The sequence below is a fragment of the Heterocephalus glaber genome, unplaced genomic scaffold (assembly GCF_053883595.1).
Source record: "Heterocephalus glaber isolate CG9 unplaced genomic scaffold, H.glaber_assembly_v1.0 deba00001538, whole genome shotgun sequence".
In the NCBI taxonomy this organism is placed as follows: domain Eukaryota; kingdom Metazoa; phylum Chordata; class Mammalia; order Rodentia; family Bathyergidae; genus Heterocephalus; species Heterocephalus glaber.
Window position 1 is genome coordinate 14,650,246 of NW_028258333.1, and position 20,550 is coordinate 14,670,795.

The 20,550-nt window shown below is 32.8% G+C and overlaps 1 protein-coding gene across 1 annotated transcript in view; it reads right to left on the reverse strand.

Annotated features, from left to right (window-relative positions):
- Window positions 1–801: 801 nt before the first annotated feature.
- The window catches only part of Cdh9 (cadherin 9), a 137,139-nt gene continuing 117,390 nt past the window's right edge, over window positions 802–20,550 (reverse strand). Inside the window, exons 8-12 of the mRNA XM_004848670.3 lie at window positions 12,519–12,655; window positions 11,757–11,878; window positions 7,722–7,839; window positions 7,383–7,634; window positions 802–2,123 (exon numbers count right to left, since the gene is read on the reverse strand). Of these exons, the coding sequence (XP_004848727.1) occupies window positions 1,636–2,123; window positions 7,383–7,634; window positions 7,722–7,839; window positions 11,757–11,878; window positions 12,519–12,655 (1,117 nt within the window). The 3' untranslated portion in view covers window positions 802–1,635. The remainder of the gene's footprint in view (window positions 2,124–7,382; window positions 7,635–7,721; window positions 7,840–11,756; window positions 11,879–12,518; window positions 12,656–20,550) is intronic.

Below are 20,550 nucleotides of genomic sequence, written 5' to 3' on the forward strand. Positions count from 1 at the left end.
CAATATAATTTAATTTTTAGCATTAAATTAAATATTTAATATGTTCTACCTATTGTTGATAAAGTTGCTGAATTAGTCTTTAAAATTTTTCAAATTTGTGCTCGCTTGGGTAGTACATACACTAAAATTTTTCAAATTAGTAACACAATAACCTATAAGTACCTGTGAGTAATTTGGGAGGTAGTTGGCATTTAAAAAGTAAAGACAATAATCAGTGTTAAATGTCCCCCATATGAACATGACCAGGACATTTGACTCTGAACTGATGAATAATAAAAAAAAGACAAGGATAATGATTGTCATAGAAAATGGGTAACACACATTCATTCTGTGAAGTTTTTTATCTTTTGATTTAGCCTTACACTCACACTAACTCAGGGCAAGTGCTCTACATGGCTGTCTTTTAAAGATTTGCAAATGATGATCATGAATGATTCCTTTCTTTTTTTCTTCTACCCATGTCTTAGAATATTTATTATTTTTTTTCTATATTTCCAATCTTTAGTAAACCATCATATTCTTTTACAGTTCTTTCCCCAGTATGTCACTAATTCTGACTTCCACAAAAATTCTTAATGAGTGTCCCCAACAAGTAATATTACATTGTTTTCTTACAAACCTTCTAGTTTGTAAATATACATTTTAAATGTTGCCCAGTGAATTGTCTGAGCACAGTCAGAAATTAGAATTATCATTTCTTATTTTTAGAACTACAGTATGGAGTGATTTAGATTTTCCATCTACATAACATCACTGACACATTTACTCTCAAATACAATCCACTTGTGGTGGTAAAGACTTGCAAAACAAACTTAGTTTATTATTCACAACTATATATATATTTTATATTTCAAATATATCTCATATTCTATTCATATTTAGACAACAGTGGTTCATAAACATTTGTCCACATTTAAGTAATTGCAAGAGAAAAATAGCAATTTGTAACAAAGCTCATTTATAGTTCCACTTTACTTCTACATTCTGTGGAGTGACTTCTTAGCTTTTTCCCTGAGTAAATCATGTTCTACATTTAAAAATGTAAAACATTTCTATTTTAAATTCAAAATTGCCCCTAGAAATTAAATAAAATGAAATTTATATTTTTATAAATACTAGTTTATTTCATAAAAATATAAAAATATAAATATACATTTATAAAAATATGAATGGGTTAACACAAAGACATTCTTCAACTAAATAAATATGGCAGTAGTAGTCATTCTTATTTCATTAGGGATATACTTTTTCCATATTAATTTACAAAGCAGTTGCACAATGTTTAATATAATAGTAAAGGTGATTGAAAGTCAGTTAAGAAAACATTTACAAATTTCTTATACCTAAGAAAAGGCACAAAAAGCCTTTTTACATTTTTTTTTGATTATTGATGTGATATACTTTCAAGATTATTAGGCAAAACAGGTGAACTGGTTATTATTACTGTTTTTAAATCGATATCATTCATATTCATTCACAGAAACTTACTGATTAAGAAAACCCTTACTAAGACAACACTTATGTATTGTTTGTAATTTTGAATTTTGAAAACTTTCCTCCGAAGAGAATGCAGGCCACTCAATCTAGTAACAAAGACAGTATTTCCACTAATATCGATCAAGTCATACAAAATTTTTAGTCTCGGTCGCTGTCATCACCCCCATACATATCAGCGAGTTTTTTAAAACGAGGACCCCAGTCGCTGAGATAATCGTAATCTTGGTTACAGTCAGCAGTGAGAGATTCTAAAGAACTGAGGGAATTTGCTATGGAATCATTCCCTTCATAGGCATAAGTTGCCAAAGAATCGTAAGGAGGTGCGGTTGGATCTGAGTCGTTTTCTTTTAATCTTCGATGGATAAAATCTTGCACATCAATATTTTCCCACAGGGGTACAGTCCTCCTTATCTGAAAAATAGTTTCAGGCATTACATCTCGTCGAACTTTGCTTTCTTCTCTTGCTTCTGGATTCCTTAATGTGCCAATGTCAAAAGCCTGTGTGTCTTCCTCCCCACCCCCTTCATCATTGTAGGTCACGATGTTGTCGCGGACATCATCCTTGGACATTATGAGCGGTTCCTTCTTCCTTTGCCTCTTCAATGCACCAAACAGCATGACTAAAACTATTAATAAAAGATGAAGAAATGTTGAGATTCCATGATTCAAGATAAAATACACTTCTATGTGTGAAGTTTGTGTGACTGCCTATCCTAGGCTGGTATTGGACACACTGCATTGACAAAAGAGAAAAGAGCAGTGTCCTCAATTATAGTGTCCCTAATTCATTTCCAAAGCTTATGGGTCACTGGCATTAAAAACAAAAGCATTGTTCAATTATAATTGCTGCACTCGGCCAACTGCAAATACCTGATGCATCACTGCTCTCAATGCACATTTCTTTAAAAATGTGCAAAAATACTAAAGTTGCACTGTTATTTTCCCAAATGATTAGCAAGTGAATATTTTTAATGACCCTAGAGAATATCTCCAAAACATTACTTATATGTAGATGTGTGTATACTTATATGTGCATTATATTAATATATTATGTGTGTACATATATTACATAGACACAAAAAATGTTTGAAATAGGGATTTCATCCCAACCCATGTTGCACATCTGTTTGACTAAAGTCCTTTATTGTTCTGGTTTTGACCATGAGAACTTGTTCAGAGGTTCTAGCAGGGGAGCACAGCTACTATCAGGGGTGGTCGTCCTCTTCCTCCAAGCACACAGCTTTGGGAGGGATGCTCTTGGAGCAGTGAAGGAGAAAGGGGACAGGGGCCTGGCCGACCGGATCAGCTGAATCAACCCTGACGATCAATGGGCTGACAGATGTCACAGCCAGATTGCCCTCACATCCTGGTCTGGTTTTGAAAACCCACTGGAATATCTGAAATATAACTCTAAGAGCTACAAAATAATATTCCAGCAGAAATTCATCTTTCATATGTACACATCTTACAGGATAGCTAAAATATTATCTTGTTAATGAGGACTTTCTTAATTTAGACAGTGATATTCAGGCTTTTGGGTTGAAATGTTAATTTTATTCTATTTCCTCCACTCTATTTATTCACATGTTCTTGCTATAAATTTAACAGTGAACATTCTTGTGTGTAATTTACTGTATTATTTCTAGTTGTAGAAGCTGAATTTAATTTATTATGATACATTTGATAATACTTTTTCCTAATAAATACAAGTTTGAATTAATAAAACACATTTCTGTACATTGAAGCTGCAATTCAGTATCATCCTTGGAGACCCTGTAACTATAGGAAGGGCCTGCCCAGTGTTTTGTTTTCTTTTTTATATTGGCCAGCATGCTTCCTCAGCCCTTATTAAATGGTAGGAAGAATATTTTCCAAATCATTATAAGCATTATCAATTAACCTCCCCAGAAATAAATTTGGACTCCTGAGCAATATTCAGGTTTATCTTGGAAATATTTAAAAAAACACAACGACTTGTATAAAACTGAGCTCTACCTGTACTCTCTGATAATACACAATGAACATCAGATGAGTTAAGTCCCAACTAAATCTGACCTCCACCAAACTTTAACTGTGCACTAGAAAGAGGGATCCCTTTCAAAGTTTAATATGGAATGAGTGATTTTTTTAGTTCTCCACTCTCTCTGGTAATAAAATAATAGCCATAAATTAAAATCAATGTTGTTCCCTTAGTTATGAATATTTACTAATTCTCATAAAAAGATTAGAGAAACTTTAATAAGTTTTTTTTTTCTGTTTTGCCAGGTCAAATTTATCTGTTTCACTTCCTAGACTGAAGTGTTTAATTTGGGGAATGAAATTGCAATTCAGAGAACCTAGGATAAACAACGGAAAAAGTGAACATCATTATATTCTCTAATCTATTACTGGAATTTGACCTTCTTCCCATTTTGAATATGGTCGTATTCAAAATGATAGTAGCAGTATGTGTAACAATGAAACCAATAGAAATTACAGATACTTTATATTTCATTATACTTATGCATGTATCTCAAACAATTATTAAACTTGAATTAATAAGAAAGAACATTATGCATTTTTGGCCTTCATTAGGTGACTTTTTCTCACATAGATTATTCTTATAAATTTACCTATCTGTCACCTATCATCTACCTATCTTTATCTTTGCCATTCTAGGGATTGATCTCAGGTCTCATACATGCTAGGGAAGCACTCTTCTACTAAGCAATAACTTTGATCCTCTCAGATAATTAAATTTGTATTCTGAGTGGGTCCTTGAGATTCACCAGACTGTCAAAGGAGTCTCTGGCATTTAAAAACATAAATTCTTGCTCTTTGTATTAATTACCTATCTTGCTATATAACATAGGCATAAAGTAAAAACTACATTTCTTGAAAATGTATCTGGGTAGATATAAAATGTTATTTACCATGCTCTGTTACTATCTTGCAAAGAGCAAAGTCCCTTTTCTATAGAAAGGTAGTACTACATCTGGATATTATTTTAAAGATTTAAAATAACACCAAGAAAGTTTCAGTAATTTTGATAATGAAACCTTCTGCATTAGAACCAATTTTACCTAAAATAATAGAAAATCACCCCACACTTAGGTAAAATATTGGAGAAGTGAAAAGTACAAAATCTTGGTCTTTTATATTGCTCCAGGAAGAAGGGTGGCAAACCTAGAGTAATAGTAAACTTAGAAGAAAGTTAAAACATTTATAAGATTTCTTCAAAAACAAATGTTATCAAATTTACTATGATAATATTATATTTTCATTTATTTGGGGGGGTACTTTTGTTTTCCAAGTGTGCAGGAAAGTCTTTTTGTATCACATAATATAGAAATTTAAAGAAAAATAAATTGGAATACATGTATATTCACTGTACTGTAAATTAGGGAAGTAGAATTGTTTGAGCAATTAGAACAATATGGAATTTGTAGCACTTATCTACAATGTCAAGTCAGATTTTATTCTTCATAGGGATACAAATATATTTTACACAGGAGTTGAACGTGGTAGCAGTAGGTAGAGGTGAGGACTTCTGGCAAGGGTGCTGGTAGTGCCTGTGTTCCGAACCACTCTGAGCAAAGCTTTCCTCAATAGTTGGATCATGCTAACTGAGGCAAACGTTGTCCCCCTCACTTTCAGCAATCCTCTAGTGAAGCCCTGGAGGATCTCTGGCCAAAAAGACCGCATCCAGACAGCTTGAAAAGATTTGCAGTGAAAAGAAGCCAGCACATATGAGCATTAGAACATAAATTTGGAGAGCTCTTCTGCCCTAAGCAAAAGAATTTTGGATGGATATTTGATGGAATTAATTTTTTGGAGTGTTTTAGAGTGTAACAACTGTTTAATTGAATTAAATTGTTGTCCTGTTAGTGCATGCTCAAATAAAACATTTGCTGTTGGAAGCATGGCTTTATTTAGAAAATATTACAAGGCTAGTATGACCATAGTGTCACAATGATATTTTTATAAAACCAGAATTTTGACTTTTTAACTTGGCGACTTGCACCTATACATACCAAGTCTATGAGGAAAATATTTGTCTTGCTGTAACAATTTTTTTTTTTTTTTTTGATACTGGGCATCAAACTTGGGTCCTTGAGCTTTCAAGGCAGGTGGCAGAACCACTGGGCTAAATCCCCGGCCCTCTGTGACAATTTTAATTCACTTGCCAATTAGACATTTGATGCATATAACTTAATGTTTATTGATATTATTTGTAAAGGTAGAATGGTCCCTTGTTTTGAGAATAATATAAAAGAGAATTTCAAAGTACAACAGTTTGTGTTTGAACCCTAAGAAAAAAGCTATCTTAAGAGCATCATTCAGTCAGCTATTTAGCCATTTCATAGTAGAATGAAAATGTTTACCTTGTAGAGGTGATATGCAGATTGAATCAGTTATTAAAGTGAATCTCTTTGGAGCATAGCTTGCCAAAGTTATAAAACTTAATGCCATAAAATATGTTTTGAAAACATGTATGTAACATTGCATTGTTTGGGAACAGGAGAAAGCTAGACCTATCCTCTCGAGATAAATAAATACATGAAAAAATGTTCAAGGTCACTGGTCATTTGAGAGATGCAAATGAAAACAACACTGAGATTCCACTTCACTCCAGAAAGAATGGCTGCTATCATGAAATCAACCAATAACAAATGCTGGCGGGGCTATGGGGAAAGAGGAACCCTGCTCCACTGCTGGTGGGAGTGTAGATTGGTGCAAGCACTGTGGAAATCAGTATGGAGATACCTCAAAGAAGTAGGACTGGAAATCCCATTTGACCCCGCTATTCCACTGCTGGGGATCTTCCCCAAAGAATTAAAAGAATCATACCACAGTGATATATGTGCACCCATGTTCATAGCAGCACAGTTTGTAATAGCTAAAACTTGGAAACAGCCCAAATGCCTATCAACTGGAGACTGGATAAAGAAAATGTTTTTTTTTTTTTATAAAATGGAGTACTACTCAGCCATAAAAAATGAGAAATTAGAGACATTTATAGCTAAGTGGATGCACATTGAGGCAATACTCTTAAGTGAAATAAATAGGACACAGATGTGTAAATACCGAATAGTTTCTCTGGTGTGAGAAACTGAAAGTGTAAATAAGGACTAAATGTATAATAGGTAATGTGAAATAGGAAGAAAAGGGGCAAAGGGGAAGGAAGTGGGAGGGCTAAGGGAAAGGATAGAAGGGAATGGGATTAATATGAGAAAATGGAAAAATAGGAACAAAATCTTTGTAAATAGGGAGGGCTGGAGGGGTTGAAGGGAGGGCTGGGCAAGGGTGAAAAACAAGAACCAAGAGAGACTATGTAAAGGTGCAAATTTCCAATGATGAATGTCATTATATTGTATACATAAAATGTACCAATGATTAGAATGAATAATTGATAATGTAAAATAGGAATAAAAGGTCCAAAGGGGTAGGGGTAGTGGGAGGGGCAGGGGAAAGGAAAGAAGGGAAAGGAAAAAAAATGATGAGAAATGGAAAAAATGGAAATAAAGTCTTTGTAAATAGGGAAGGGTGGAGGGCATGAAGGGAGAGCTAGGAGTGGGGGAAAAGTAAGAGCCAAGGTGCATTATATAAAGGTACAATTCCCAATGAGAAATGTAATTGTGTTGTACACCTACAATGTACCAATAAAAGAATTTAATACAAAAAAAAAAAAAGAAAGAAAAGAAAAAGAAAATATCCTCCATTTCTACTCAAAGGTATGCTTTTAATCAAAGTTTGAATGTTGACTCTTCCCCAAAGGGAAGAGTTATTTCATGCAGGGAGGCTGGGCAGTGGAGGAGCAAGTTCCCCAGGAGCGTGCATCAGAAGCATCAGAAGGGCAGAGTTGGGGCCAGGGATTTAGCTCAGTGAAGGAGGGGAGAGCTTACCCAGCAGGATGATGACACAGAGCAGAATGGCCACCAGTGCCCCAGTGCTCAGACCAGCTGAGAGCATCAAGGCCTCGGCGCTGCACGACTGCATGTTCCCTCGATTGTCGCAGGCGCACACACGGATGGTCAGCGTGCCCGTGCTGCTTTGAATAGGGTAATCATTGTCGAAGATTAAAATTGGTAGTAGATAGGTGCTCATTTTGTTGCGGCTGTAGCCATCTTTCCGAGTCATGATTCCTGCGGTATTATCTGGAGGGTAAAGGAGGAAAAAATTCACATTTGTTTTTATGTAGCACCTGCAGATTTCATAAATTGTGGTATTAAAAAATTCTGTACCTTTGTTGTCTACAATGGTGAAGTTTGGGTTGAGAGAAAATTCTGGCACTGGTTCAAAGAAGAATTTATGGCCTCGGGGAGGGTCATCTTTGTCCATCACACTGATGGTCTGAATCAACTGAAACCAAATAAGTGAATCAAGCTAATGAAACAAAACAAAACCAAGTCTTTTTTTATTGCAAGATATTTTAAATCTAAAAGTTTGCACTTTAATTAAACAAAAAATGTCATTTTCAGAAAACTAATACCCTATAAAGTATTACTTTCAAGGCATCCAAGTCACCATTTTCTGCTCCCTGATTACTGAAACATTTTACCTTAGAAATGATCATTCCAATACTATTCTCCTTTATGGTTACAGTGAAACACCAGTCTGTTTTATTAATGTTTAGTAACTGATCTGTTTGCTCCATCAGAAAATAATTTTTCGAAGGAAGAAAATGTGAAAGATGCCTTTGAAGATATACAAGTGCTTTGCAAAACCACTCCTTTCCATTAACAAAGCTATTAATGTATTTTTGGACAAACGAGAAATTTATTATCCAATATCACAAAAAAGGATTTGAAAGATAGGGACATAGTTGGAAGAATTCCAGTTGCACATTTCATTCAAATTGCCTGCTTTTTCTTTAATGTTATTTACAAAGGTAGAAGTACAGAAGTACTTCTCAAGTTTTGTAAAATCAATACTAAAGTTGCAAAATTAAACTTGTTAGCTGAGATCAATATAAGTCAGAAGTGTTTTAGAGTGGAAGATAAACAGCAAAGAAGCAGTAGCCAGAAATATTCCACGAGAATTTCATAGTAGAAAAAGTGCTGAACAACCGATCCCCGTGCTTGTTTCTCTAGTCACAGGCCTGCTGTCTGTCTGATGGGAAATTGGAGTCATTTAATTATTCTTATGTTCAGCTTCCTGTTCTAGAAAAAGAAAACAGTAGTACCACTTCCAGGTATATCCTTCTGTAGGTTAACTAGGAGGTTCACAGCAGTTTAATTTATTAATTTATCCATTCTATTGGTTATTGTGTGCTTTCTATAGCCATACCAATTTACAATCTCTGTAGTCAATACTTTTACACTTTAACTTGATATTAGTGATAAATTCATGAACTTTGATACAGTGAATGTGAGCATATTTCTATACAGTGCTTTTGAAAGCCCACAATTAATAGTACAAAATTTAATGTTTTTCCTTAGATAATTGAAGCTCAACATAAGAAAATAATTGAATACATTCTAGTATTTTTGCTCATCCTTCTGACCCTTAACAGTGATAACACATTTAATTGTTAGCAATATTTTAAAATACAAAAACATCAGTCCTTTGATTATATGATTCAAGTTATTGATATGATTAGATGGACCCTGATGAAGCCTTTTAAAAGAAAATATTTTCATCATTTGCTTAAAAATATTTATTTTAACTGTGTTGGTTTTTTTTTTTTTTTTGGTACTGGGATCAAATTCGGAAACTTGGGCTTGCAAGGCAGGCACTGGAACCACTGAACTAAATCCCCGGCCCCATTAACTATGTTGGTTTTAATGAGTTGGTAATAGATATATTAAAATTATAATTGGTTATTATCAATTATATTTTATTAATATTAAATGTCAATATGAAAGGTGCCAATAACTCATACAAATCATAAAAGGCATACATCACTCATAAATGAGTAAAGAATATCTATAAGATATAGCATGTTGACTTGTGGATCCCCAAACTATAGGTTAAAATTATGAATCATACAACCTGTGAAGAGGATCTTATCTGAAAATAGCCTTTTTACAGATATCATCACCCAAAAAGAAAGTCATACAGGAATAGGGAAGACTTTAATACAATGACTGAAGCCTTCATAAAAAAAAGTAAATTTGAACACAGAAAGAGATATAATGAAATGGAAACTGAGATTGGAGTAATTGGTGTCTACATTCCAAGGAACAGAAGGATCCTTTATAAGTAACTCAGAAAGAGCACATCTTGCTCATACAGCAATGTTAGACTTCTAATCTCCAGACTTGTGAGAGAAAAAAAGTCTGTACTTTTAAATCATCTAGTTTGCAGTATTTTTCATTGCAACATCAGGAACTCAATACAATTGTGAAAGTTTTTTTAGAAAGTGCCATACTTTTACGGAAAAGCCTCCAACCTCAAAAAGTTTAAAGGGATTTATACTAAACTATTCTGAGATATTTACAAGTTTGCAGACATTTAAAATCTAGAACCACCTAAGTAAATATGAAATCATACATGTGTGGCAGAAATACAATATTTTTGGAAAATTATTTGGCAGCACTCAATATTTATAGAAAAATTTAATTATTCTTAATTTGAATATTACATCAAAGGAGATAATACTAAGTAGTAAGAAAATATAATGCATTGTAATGCTCATTGAAATGCTGTCTGCTGGAATAACATTTTGTGATTAACCAAATATCCACTTGCAGAGGAATAGTTGAATAAGTTCGTGTGTGGCCATGTTATAAATTAAATCTCAAAAAAATAATCACTTAGCCGAACTGAGAATATGCCTATTATATCTTGCAAAGAGCAAAAGGCAAAAAATAATTCTGAGTTGAAGCAACTATATACAGATTCTATGTGAATTTTTAAAAACTGACTTTTTTTTAAACATTTCACTGTGATGCCCGGGCTGGCATCAAACTCCGGCCTCAGCCTTCTGAGTTATTGGGATTATAGGTGTGTGGTACTCAGCCTCCCTTCAGTTGTGTGGTTTTTGGTTGTTTTTTTGTTTTGTATATAGGTGGAACATGGTAGTGTGTTTGTCTTACTCATCTGTCCTGCTATAAAAAATTACCACAGACTGTGTAGTTTATACAGCAGCTATGTATTTTCTCACGGTTCTGGAAGCTGGAAGTTGAAGATTGGACAGCCAGCATGGTTGGCTTCTGAAGAGCTCTCTCTCCCTGGCTTCCTCATGGCCTTCTCTTTAAGTCCTCAAATGGCCTTTTCTCAGTGCATGAGCTCAGGAAGAGAGAGGCAGCATGACATCTCTGGTGCCTTTGGTTATAAGAATATTAATCCTGCCAGACCACCCCTTTGTTCACTACCAATGACTTCATTCAACCTTAATTACTTCCTCAGACACCTCTGCTACAAATACAGCCACACTGGGATTTAGATCTTCAACATATAAATGGGGACACAAACATTCTGAAAGTAACAATCTCAACCAGAATACAAGGCCATTTTCTCACTTTATTTTCTACACTTAAATGGATCTGACTGTAGGATATACTTAATATCTGCCCACGTTTTCCCAAAGGAGCCATTTAAATAACTCTATAAGTTACCTTCAATGAAATTCAGTGTTATTGGATAATGTTTTTTGAAAAAAATGAACATAGTCTGCATTGTTTATTATCACTTTAAATGTATTTGAAATATTACATTGTAATAGAAATTTGGAACTCTTCTATAACAAATATTTTTATTTCAAAAATATGAAAATTTTATATCACAAATAAAATATCACATAGATCAGACCAGTCTTCTGGCTGAACTATTTAAAATCCCAAAATGTAATCAGAAAGCAATTATTATGACTTCCTGTATGCCGACATAGAAAAATTTCATGCCCATACTGCATGTTTATTTAATGATCTATTTCTATGCTATTAATATAAATAACTCAGCATCAGCCTAATTATGAATGCAAGTAAGAGCTTTTCTCACATATTGTATTCACTGTATGCCTGGTATACAAATTAAGGCTTATATAATGATTTTTCTATTATTTCCCACATTTCATAATAAAAAAACATTATAGAACTCATTTTTTAAAAGTTCACTGTGAAGCTTCTTGTAAGGGATGACAAGACTATACATGTAGTAAGTAAGAAAAATATTAAAATAAAGAATATTATCTGCCTTTATAAAGTGAAATATTTTTCAAAAGTTTATAGTGGGTGTAACCCATTACCCAGTCCCTCTTCTGTCTCTCTTAGAAGTTATCTTTCCCTCAATAAATTTTTCCTACTCATAAAAAAATTTATAGTGATTTTATTTACCTGGCCAGGTTTTGCATTTTCACAAACAAATGTTTCATAGTACATGGCAAATTCTGGTGCATGGTCATTTATATCTAGAATTCTGATGAAGACAGGAATGTGAGTGCTTTGTTTTGGGTTATCTGCAATAAGAACATAGATATGATTTTAGTCTCAATTACAGAGAGGCAGAAAAACCACTTGTCCCATTTGTAACTTAGCAGTAGACCAGTTCTGTATTATTTACTTTCTCGGTGAGATTTCTGATGCATATCTCAACTTTCTCATATAGTTTAAATAGGAAGCACAGTAAAAAGAAGGGTATTGGATTGAAAATGAAGTGTTATTTATAAAAGGTAATTTTAATAGATGGATATATGATTTATTTATTTTTTCTAGTACTAGGGATTGAACTCAGGGTCTCATATATGTTACACAAGAGCTCTTACTAAGTTCTCCAGGCAGGCCTAGAACTTGTAATCCTCTCGTCTCCACCGCCTAAACAGTTGGGATTATAAGCATCGACCATCACATCTGGATAATTTATAATTTTTATAAAGTTAGACTATATTTCTATCCTACTTTAAGGTGTTAGAGAAAATAAAATGAAAGATGGCTTTCCTCATCCTTAAAATAATTTAAAACTCCAATACTTTCTAATCATTTCTCTAAAATCTACCTAACAACATAAGAGTTTTGTTCAAGAGAAAGACTCTGCTTAGAGGACTGCTTTATATCTTTGATGAAAAGCAATGTGGCCAGGTGGATATGGCTCAAACTTACTTATTTCTGTGGCTGTAATGGTGATATTGTGCCAAGGGGATGATTCCCGGTCAAGAGGCTTCAGAGTGAAAATGGAGCCATTTTCTGAGTGTGTACTGAAAATCCGGTCCATGTCAGTGTGTCGATCTACAGAGTATCTGGCAGGAAAGAGACTCATAAATACAGGCGTCATTTCGAAGTTATTAGTTCTTCTACTGCTTCCTCAAAGTTATAGGCAATTCCCACAGTGATCTGACAAAGATATGAAATGTTAAGTGCTAAAACATTCTTGGAATTTTTTTCTCATAGAATATTTATTTAAGCAATTTCATGCATTTGACTTTTTCCAATACTACTATTACATTACTGTGTGTTCATTGGAGACATTATTTGCACTCACACGTCCTTTTGGAAGCTTTCAAGTGAGTTTTAAGTGTTACTTGATTCACTTATTTATCATAGACCCTTCACAGTACTTGAAATACATTAAATAGTCATGCTAAACTTAATGCAGCTAATAGCATGGAATAAATTAAATACAATCTAAAAAAAGCACCAACATTAGAAAATCTGTACATTTAGTATAGATGAATATAGCAGAGGGTATTTTAAAACACATTGTTCTCGAATAACTCTGGATTCAAGGAACAGCTCAAATGATTCAAAGGTTTTCCTCTAATCTAGCTCTCCAAATTATTTCAAATAAAACCAAACAAAATATATTTCTACAGAATTCTGTGACTCTCATCAAGGCTGGATATGGAAGGTGTCACCATAAGCTTTGTATTACTGTGCAGTTGACAAGATAGCGTTTCCTCTCCCAAAATGTTCATAGTGTAATCCCCAAAATATCTAACTTTACATGGCAAAAGGAACTTTGCAAGTGTGAATAAGTTGAAAATACTTAGATGCTACAATATCCTTGATTATTTGAATGTGTCTGATCTAATCATATGGACACTTAAAAGTAGAATGGCTTAATGAGATGAGACAGAGGAGAAAAGAGGAAAAATTTGAAGAGTGACAAAACTTGACTCATCATTACTGGCTTAAAAGATGGAGTGATAAGTCAAAGAATGAAGGCAGCTTCTAGATGCTGGGAAGTCTTTAAATTGAGAGCCTCTACGGAAAGAAGAACTTTGCCTTCATAACAGCCAGGATCCAAAATCCACTAATAATCGGAATGGGTAAGAAAACAATTTTCCTTAGAGTCCACAGGAAGAAACATGTCTGTCCAAATCTATAACTTACCTCGACGAGTCACATGAGACTCATACCATACTACTGACCTGTAAAACAACAAATTTACATTGAGTCAATCTCCTTCCCTTATGATAATTTTTGTGGCAGCTATAGAAAATTAAACACTATCTAAAGAAACATTTTTAAAAGGCCAGCTTATATGAAAGTCCTGTAGTTATATCAATTCCTATTATGTTGATATATATATGTATTTATCCATCTGAGATCGTCTTTCAGGTTTTGGATGAGCCATTTAGGAGAGTCTTGCTGAGATATTTACATTCACTTTTGAATCACATGGGGACCTTATTGCCAACAGAATTTGATGGACTAACTTTGTATCTCAGTGGTGGAGCACTTGCTTATCATTTGTGAGGCCTTGAGTTTAATCCTCAGCACAGTGAAAGAAGCACCAACCATAATCCCAGAGTCTGAATTCCTAGCTCCTGTGTGAGAAAATTTCTGATGGAATCTTAGGTGAATCCTATGTTGTAGGTCCAGGGACTAGACATGACATATAAGGTTTCATAATATTGCTAAAGTGGTTAAAGACAGAGAAAGGAAAAGGATGAAGGGCAGAATAATCAGTCTCTGTTGTAGATCTTGTTTTCCTGAATACATTAAAGGCATTAAACAAATCACCTCCTTTTCAATCTACCTAATTAGTAAAATTCAACTCCTATTATAAACCTGTAGAGCAGTCATTATCTGACATTAACTTTAGCAAACATAAATAATAGATATTTAGGTTTATGAACTTTGCAAATTATTGGCAATTTAAAAATTTTAGTTGAGGGGCCGGGGATTTAGTTCAGTGGTTCCACTGCCTGCCTCACAAGCACAGGGACCCAAGTTCGATCTCTGGAAACAAACAAACAAACAAAAAATTAGTTGAAAATATATTTATCCCAATTTTCTTAGTTTTCTTTTTTTTAGTTGGGAGTGATTTAATATAGGATGTATGATTTGGTCTATTATAAGAACTATGTTGAAATGAAAGCCTCCAAAAGTAGATTTTGATATTAAAATAAATAATACAAACAAATGTATGAAGGCCTTGCCTAACTTATTTTCTGCTAAACATTGTAACATTATTATTTCAAAGACATGAATATTGCTTCCTATACAATGTTTGGTCCAAAAAAAAAATACCAGACTTCATTTCAATGGTAAAAGAACCAAAATCTTTGCATAAATTCATATTTTCTACTGCATCTCATTCCTAATACAGAGAAACAGCTCAGTTATGTCCTTTGTTGCAAAACTACAAAATGGTGTTATTTGATCAATTTTCAAAAATTATTATTGGAATTTTCTTTCATAGTGTTATATAAAGAACTTGGGAGAATAAAACAGAACTCATTTAGTATGCAATCATTGTTCAAGTGTAGCTATACTTCTGGATGGGGAAATCCTAGGGAGATAAAAGACTGATAGAAATATTGATTTAAAAATAAGCATATAAAATGTTTAATGAAATATGTGTTTCTCTAAAAATAAAAATCATGTTAGACTTAGCCAATTAGAAACACAATTATTTGTAATATGTTTTTCAAAATAATTACTAATGTACTAAAATTCAGTAGTCGTATGGAATTTTCTCATTTTAAATTTTGTTGCTTAACTGCTGAAGTGAAGTAAAGTATAATGTTTTTTGTTCATACATTTCAAGTCTCTTATGATTTATTTACTAATGTGTTATTTACATTTAGGAGTGAACGTGTGGTATTTGAGAGAAAAGCAATGAAAGTAACCTTAAAATTCTTTTACTGTGTATTCCTTAAATAAACCAAATCTGCTTATGAATAAAAACAAGCCTAAACTGAACACAAAGAAAGCAAAGTAAAAGCCCATAACTACATCTCGGTATTGAATGCAACTTAATTCACAATATTCATCTGTCTCTCCATTGTTGGAAAGGTCAATAGTTAACCATTTTCTACTATGGCTGAATAAATCTTGGATTTCTCCTACCATTTCCATTGAAGATCAACAAGCAAAATAAAATTCCCTTCTGTTCCCATTGCTACTTGCCATAGAGATTAGCATAGGGCCTCTATAATAAAGGAATAAATAATAATTCTAACATTATAAAAGTAAAGCTCTGACTCACTTGTACTTTACAGAAGACCAAAATTGAACTGAGTTTCTGGCTGTCTTGCTGTTAGGTTGAACTTTGAAAGGCATTATTTTTCATGTTAGGAATTCATGAGAGTATCAATTTGATAATTTAGAAATTGTTCACTTTTCATCATTAACATTGCAATCTTCCAGGTTTTATTTAGAAATTTTCCTCAGTACAAATGATATCTCTCAGTTTGTCAAAGCCCAGAGATAATTTCCTTGTACTTAGCAGCTAAGTTCTATTTTTAGTAAAGAATAGGAACATTCTGATTTACCTATTAATGATAAATACATTGGATTACAACCAATGACCACAAAGAGCATGATAAAAACTTAACAGAGAACAAAACTATCTCTATGTCCCAGCAGATGGCTTATAATAACAATAATATTTTATTGATTTCCCTACAAAGATTTGGAACAATAAGTTGAAAAAGACCATTGGCATATTTTTTCTGAAATATGAATACTTTCTGCAGAAAAAGGATATAATCAATTCGGTGGCAAACAAAAAATGAAAAAGGGTGAAGCTTGTGGAAAGTGAGCTTTCATTTTTGTTTTTTGTTTGCTTTTCATTTTAATGTTCTATCATTAAAAATCAAACACAATTCCTGTATTATTATCTATTAGAAAAAAAATAGACTGGATTACAGACACTACAACAAATCAATAGTAGGGAATAACAGATAATGATAGCATTCATTTTCCTTTACTGAATTCCAGGTACCTATTTCACTAATTCATTAAGGTCAGGATATGGATTTTCTTTTGTACTTTATAATTATTGCTTACCAAAAATATGTTGCCCAAACCTGTGAACTATAAAAACTCCATTCCACCTTGAAAAGTAAATGTGAACTATAAAATATAATTTCATTTCAAGCATACTTCTACAGTTTTTCTTGCAGGAAAAATAATCTTACTATAAGATTATTATTATTGTACTATCTGCAACACAACTAAGAAAATATGAGGGAAGCGTCTTGATGAATGAATGTCCTTATGCACATTTATTTTATATGGAATCATGTACATTTTCTGGAAGCATAAATAAATCCCTGCCAATAGCTTTGTTTTGTTACTTACATTTCAGCTTGACAGGAGGAGAATGGATTTCTTCTAAAAATCACTGGACTTTCAATACGTTAAGCATAAAATAGGTGTGAAGTGAGGCAAGATGCTCTTTCAGAACTTCCAAACTACAATCAACCCGGTCATTTTGGAGATTCATGATAACTGATGAGGTGAAGCAGAGGTAACAACAGCTGCTAATTGTAACCACAGTCTCACGTTACAAGTAGCAAATGTATTTCAGAAAATATTTCTGATGAACAGCTTTACTGGGGGTGAGAATTAGTTCCCAAGCTTTTCTTGAAAAACAAAAGTGATTCTATGATGCTGATTGTAGCCCATTTTGCCCCTGGGGATCAACCTTCCTTCTAAACTGGATCAGAGCCAGGAAAAGATATATATATATATATATATATATATATATATATATATGATTATGTATGTAACAAAATTTTATTATGAGATTTGGTAACAGTGAATATTCAAAATTAATAAATACATATATATGGACCTATAAACATACAATCAATGGCATGAAAATAAGATGGTGGACAGATAAACTGTTTGAATGTTCAAATATTTAATAGAAGGGAAATAGAATAGCCCTAGAATAATTACCACACAGAAAAATGCATATGTATTTTTCTATAAAATTTCTTGTGTCATCTGAAATGAATTTCTATGACTGATTAAGCAGGGGCATATTTAAATGTATATGGACTTTAGCTGATTCCCTTCTAAGACAGGGATTAGATTTATCTTATTACCCTACACACTAAAAACAGACAAAAATGTATGAAATAATGATTTTTAAAGAACTGAACAACTGGAAATCAACAATGATTTCTTAGAAAAAAGGAAGAAATGAGGTAAGCTTTAGAGCTTTGTCAATATGCTTGGGAGGGCAGATTTTTGTAATACAGGAAGTAGAAATCCAGATGGAAACTGAACATTTAGTGCAAGTCTGTAGTCCCAGCACTTGGGAAGCTGATGCTCAAGGGCATGAGAATTGTGAATTCAAAGCCAGCCTCGCACATAACAAGACTCCTGAACAGCACAAAACAACACACATACACAACTAAATCAGATGGAGCCTGCTAATCTCTGAGTTGAAAAGATGATGTTGAGATTCCAGAATGAGCAAGGTGTCTGCTGTTTGCAGGTGTCTTCCAACAATGAGAACTGCTGAAATATGCAGAGAATCCCTTTCAGCTCTTTAGCTCAGTTCCTATCAGAACATGAATGGGTATAGATAGCATAGATTTGTGGAAGTAAAGAGCTATAGACACTAGAGTGAGGAATGCTTGGGAAATATTATGAAACTGAAGATAATTCTAATTCTAATGAAAAACTGTTCAATGTAGAGGACTTTTGCCAAACTACTCAGAAAGATCTTGACTGATTGGCAGGGCAAAATTAATACTAAATGAAGGGCAACTAATGAAGCACCAAAGTGAGATCTAAGTAGATTAAAGTGTTTTACACAACCTAAGCATACAACATAAAAATGCTCAAGAATATTCATAAGAATGCAAATTTCTCCAGGACTAGACAGTGTAAAAGTTACAATGTTTGCAATTCAATAAGATATTACAAGCATGCAAAGCAGCAGGAAAATGCCAGTGCAAAAAATTTGTGTTATTTGAAACCAACCTAGAAATAACACAGTTGATAGAGTTAGCTGACAATGATATTAAAAATGGTATTTAGGTACATTCCACATGTTTACTATTATAGAGGAATAAGTGACAATACAGGAGAAACATAACGTTTACATATGTGTGCTTAAAAATGTAAACATGTCTTCATAGAACTGTTAAAGAATTGTCACATAGAATTATTACATAGAATTGTGCAAAGAAACACAATATGGGAAATAGGAAAGTACTTTGGATGGACTTGAAACTGATTAGATATTGCAGAAATAATTAATGAATTTGAAGCTTTGAAGAGATAGACTGAATACCTGTGAAATGAGTCATGCATTCAGGGAATCTAAGGTAATATTAATGTATATATGCCACGAAGGAGAAGAGGGTAGAGAAAAATATTCCTGGGACCTATTAAACACTCATACTCCCTGAGGAAGACACATTTTCAAATTAATAGTACATCTGACAAAAATTATCCTTGAGCAGTATACATAAAATCACAAAATATTGCTTTAAAACCTGTAGATAAGTGGAATGATATCCATTATTTCATGGATGAATAGATTAAATATTATTATGATATCAACTTGGCCTACATTTATTTACAGAGTTAAAATTTCAGAAAAATCCCAGAAGGCTTTTTTTTTGTAGAAACTAACATCAAAAAAAAGGGCCCTGGAAAGCAACATGTATAAAATATGAAAGAAAAATATTAGAGGGCTAACACTATCTGATTTATGATATTTTATAAACTGTACAAAAATGATGTTATTTTCTAAGCATTGGAAAAATAGTAATTGGAATAAAAGAGTGTCTAAAGATAGAGTTGTGCACATTAACAGCTATTACAAAAATACAAAAAAAAATTTGGTGGAGAAAAAGTAAGTTTTTCAATAAATAATACTGTAAGTATTTGGTATTCATATATGAAAAAGTAAAGATATTTAATCCACACCTCTCATCATACAAAAACTGAAAATGCAACACAGATGCAAACATGATACTTAATTAATATTCTAGAAGAAAATATAGCACAATAACTTTGTGGCATTAAATTTTGCTCTAAAATATAAATTTATTAAAAAGTTGATAAATTGAGTTTTATCAAAAGTGAAAAATTTTGCCTTTAAAAGTCATTGTAGGAAATGGAGAGCAATGAATGTAAGAAAGTATTTATTAATCACATATCTTATTAAGGGAACCCTTCATTCATATAATCCAAATTCAATAAGGAATCAAGTAAAATATAGGCCAATATGTGAATAGCCACTACACCAAAAACTATACATGAAGCCGATAGATATACAAAAAACTGATTAACATCATACCCAGAAAGGAATGAAACTTGAAGTATGAATGAAAAATTATTGCACACCAATAAGAAAAGATAGAATTTTAAAACTTGGTCATACCAATATTGGCAAGGATTTGTAGAAATTGGAATACTCATTTATGCTGAAGAGAATGTAAAAGAGAAGAGAGTAAAAAGTACCATGAAAAGTCTTGCAGTTTCTTAAATGTTAAACAAATGTTTGCCATTATATGATTCAATTGTTATTGTTATAAATATCTACTGGAGGGTAAGAAAGCATATACACAAAGTGTACATGTATACAAATACATGAAATGTATTTTAATATTTAAGTATTAAAACAACCATAATATTAATCAATATGGGAAGCAAACAATGCATTTTTATTTCTATACATTTTAAAGTCTATATATTTCTATATATTTCAAGTATATTATTTACAAATGATATATTTGAATTTCTCTACATTGGAATATTACTCATCTATTTTAAGAAAACAAAATAATGCACTAAGTGAAATAAGTTGTAAAAATTATCAATTTCCATAAAAATAATTGCATAGGATTCATTTATATGTCTTAAAATCCAATGTAATTCACCTGCAGTAGGAAAAATCCTTAAAAATACTGTAAATTCTAATCCCATCTGTTTT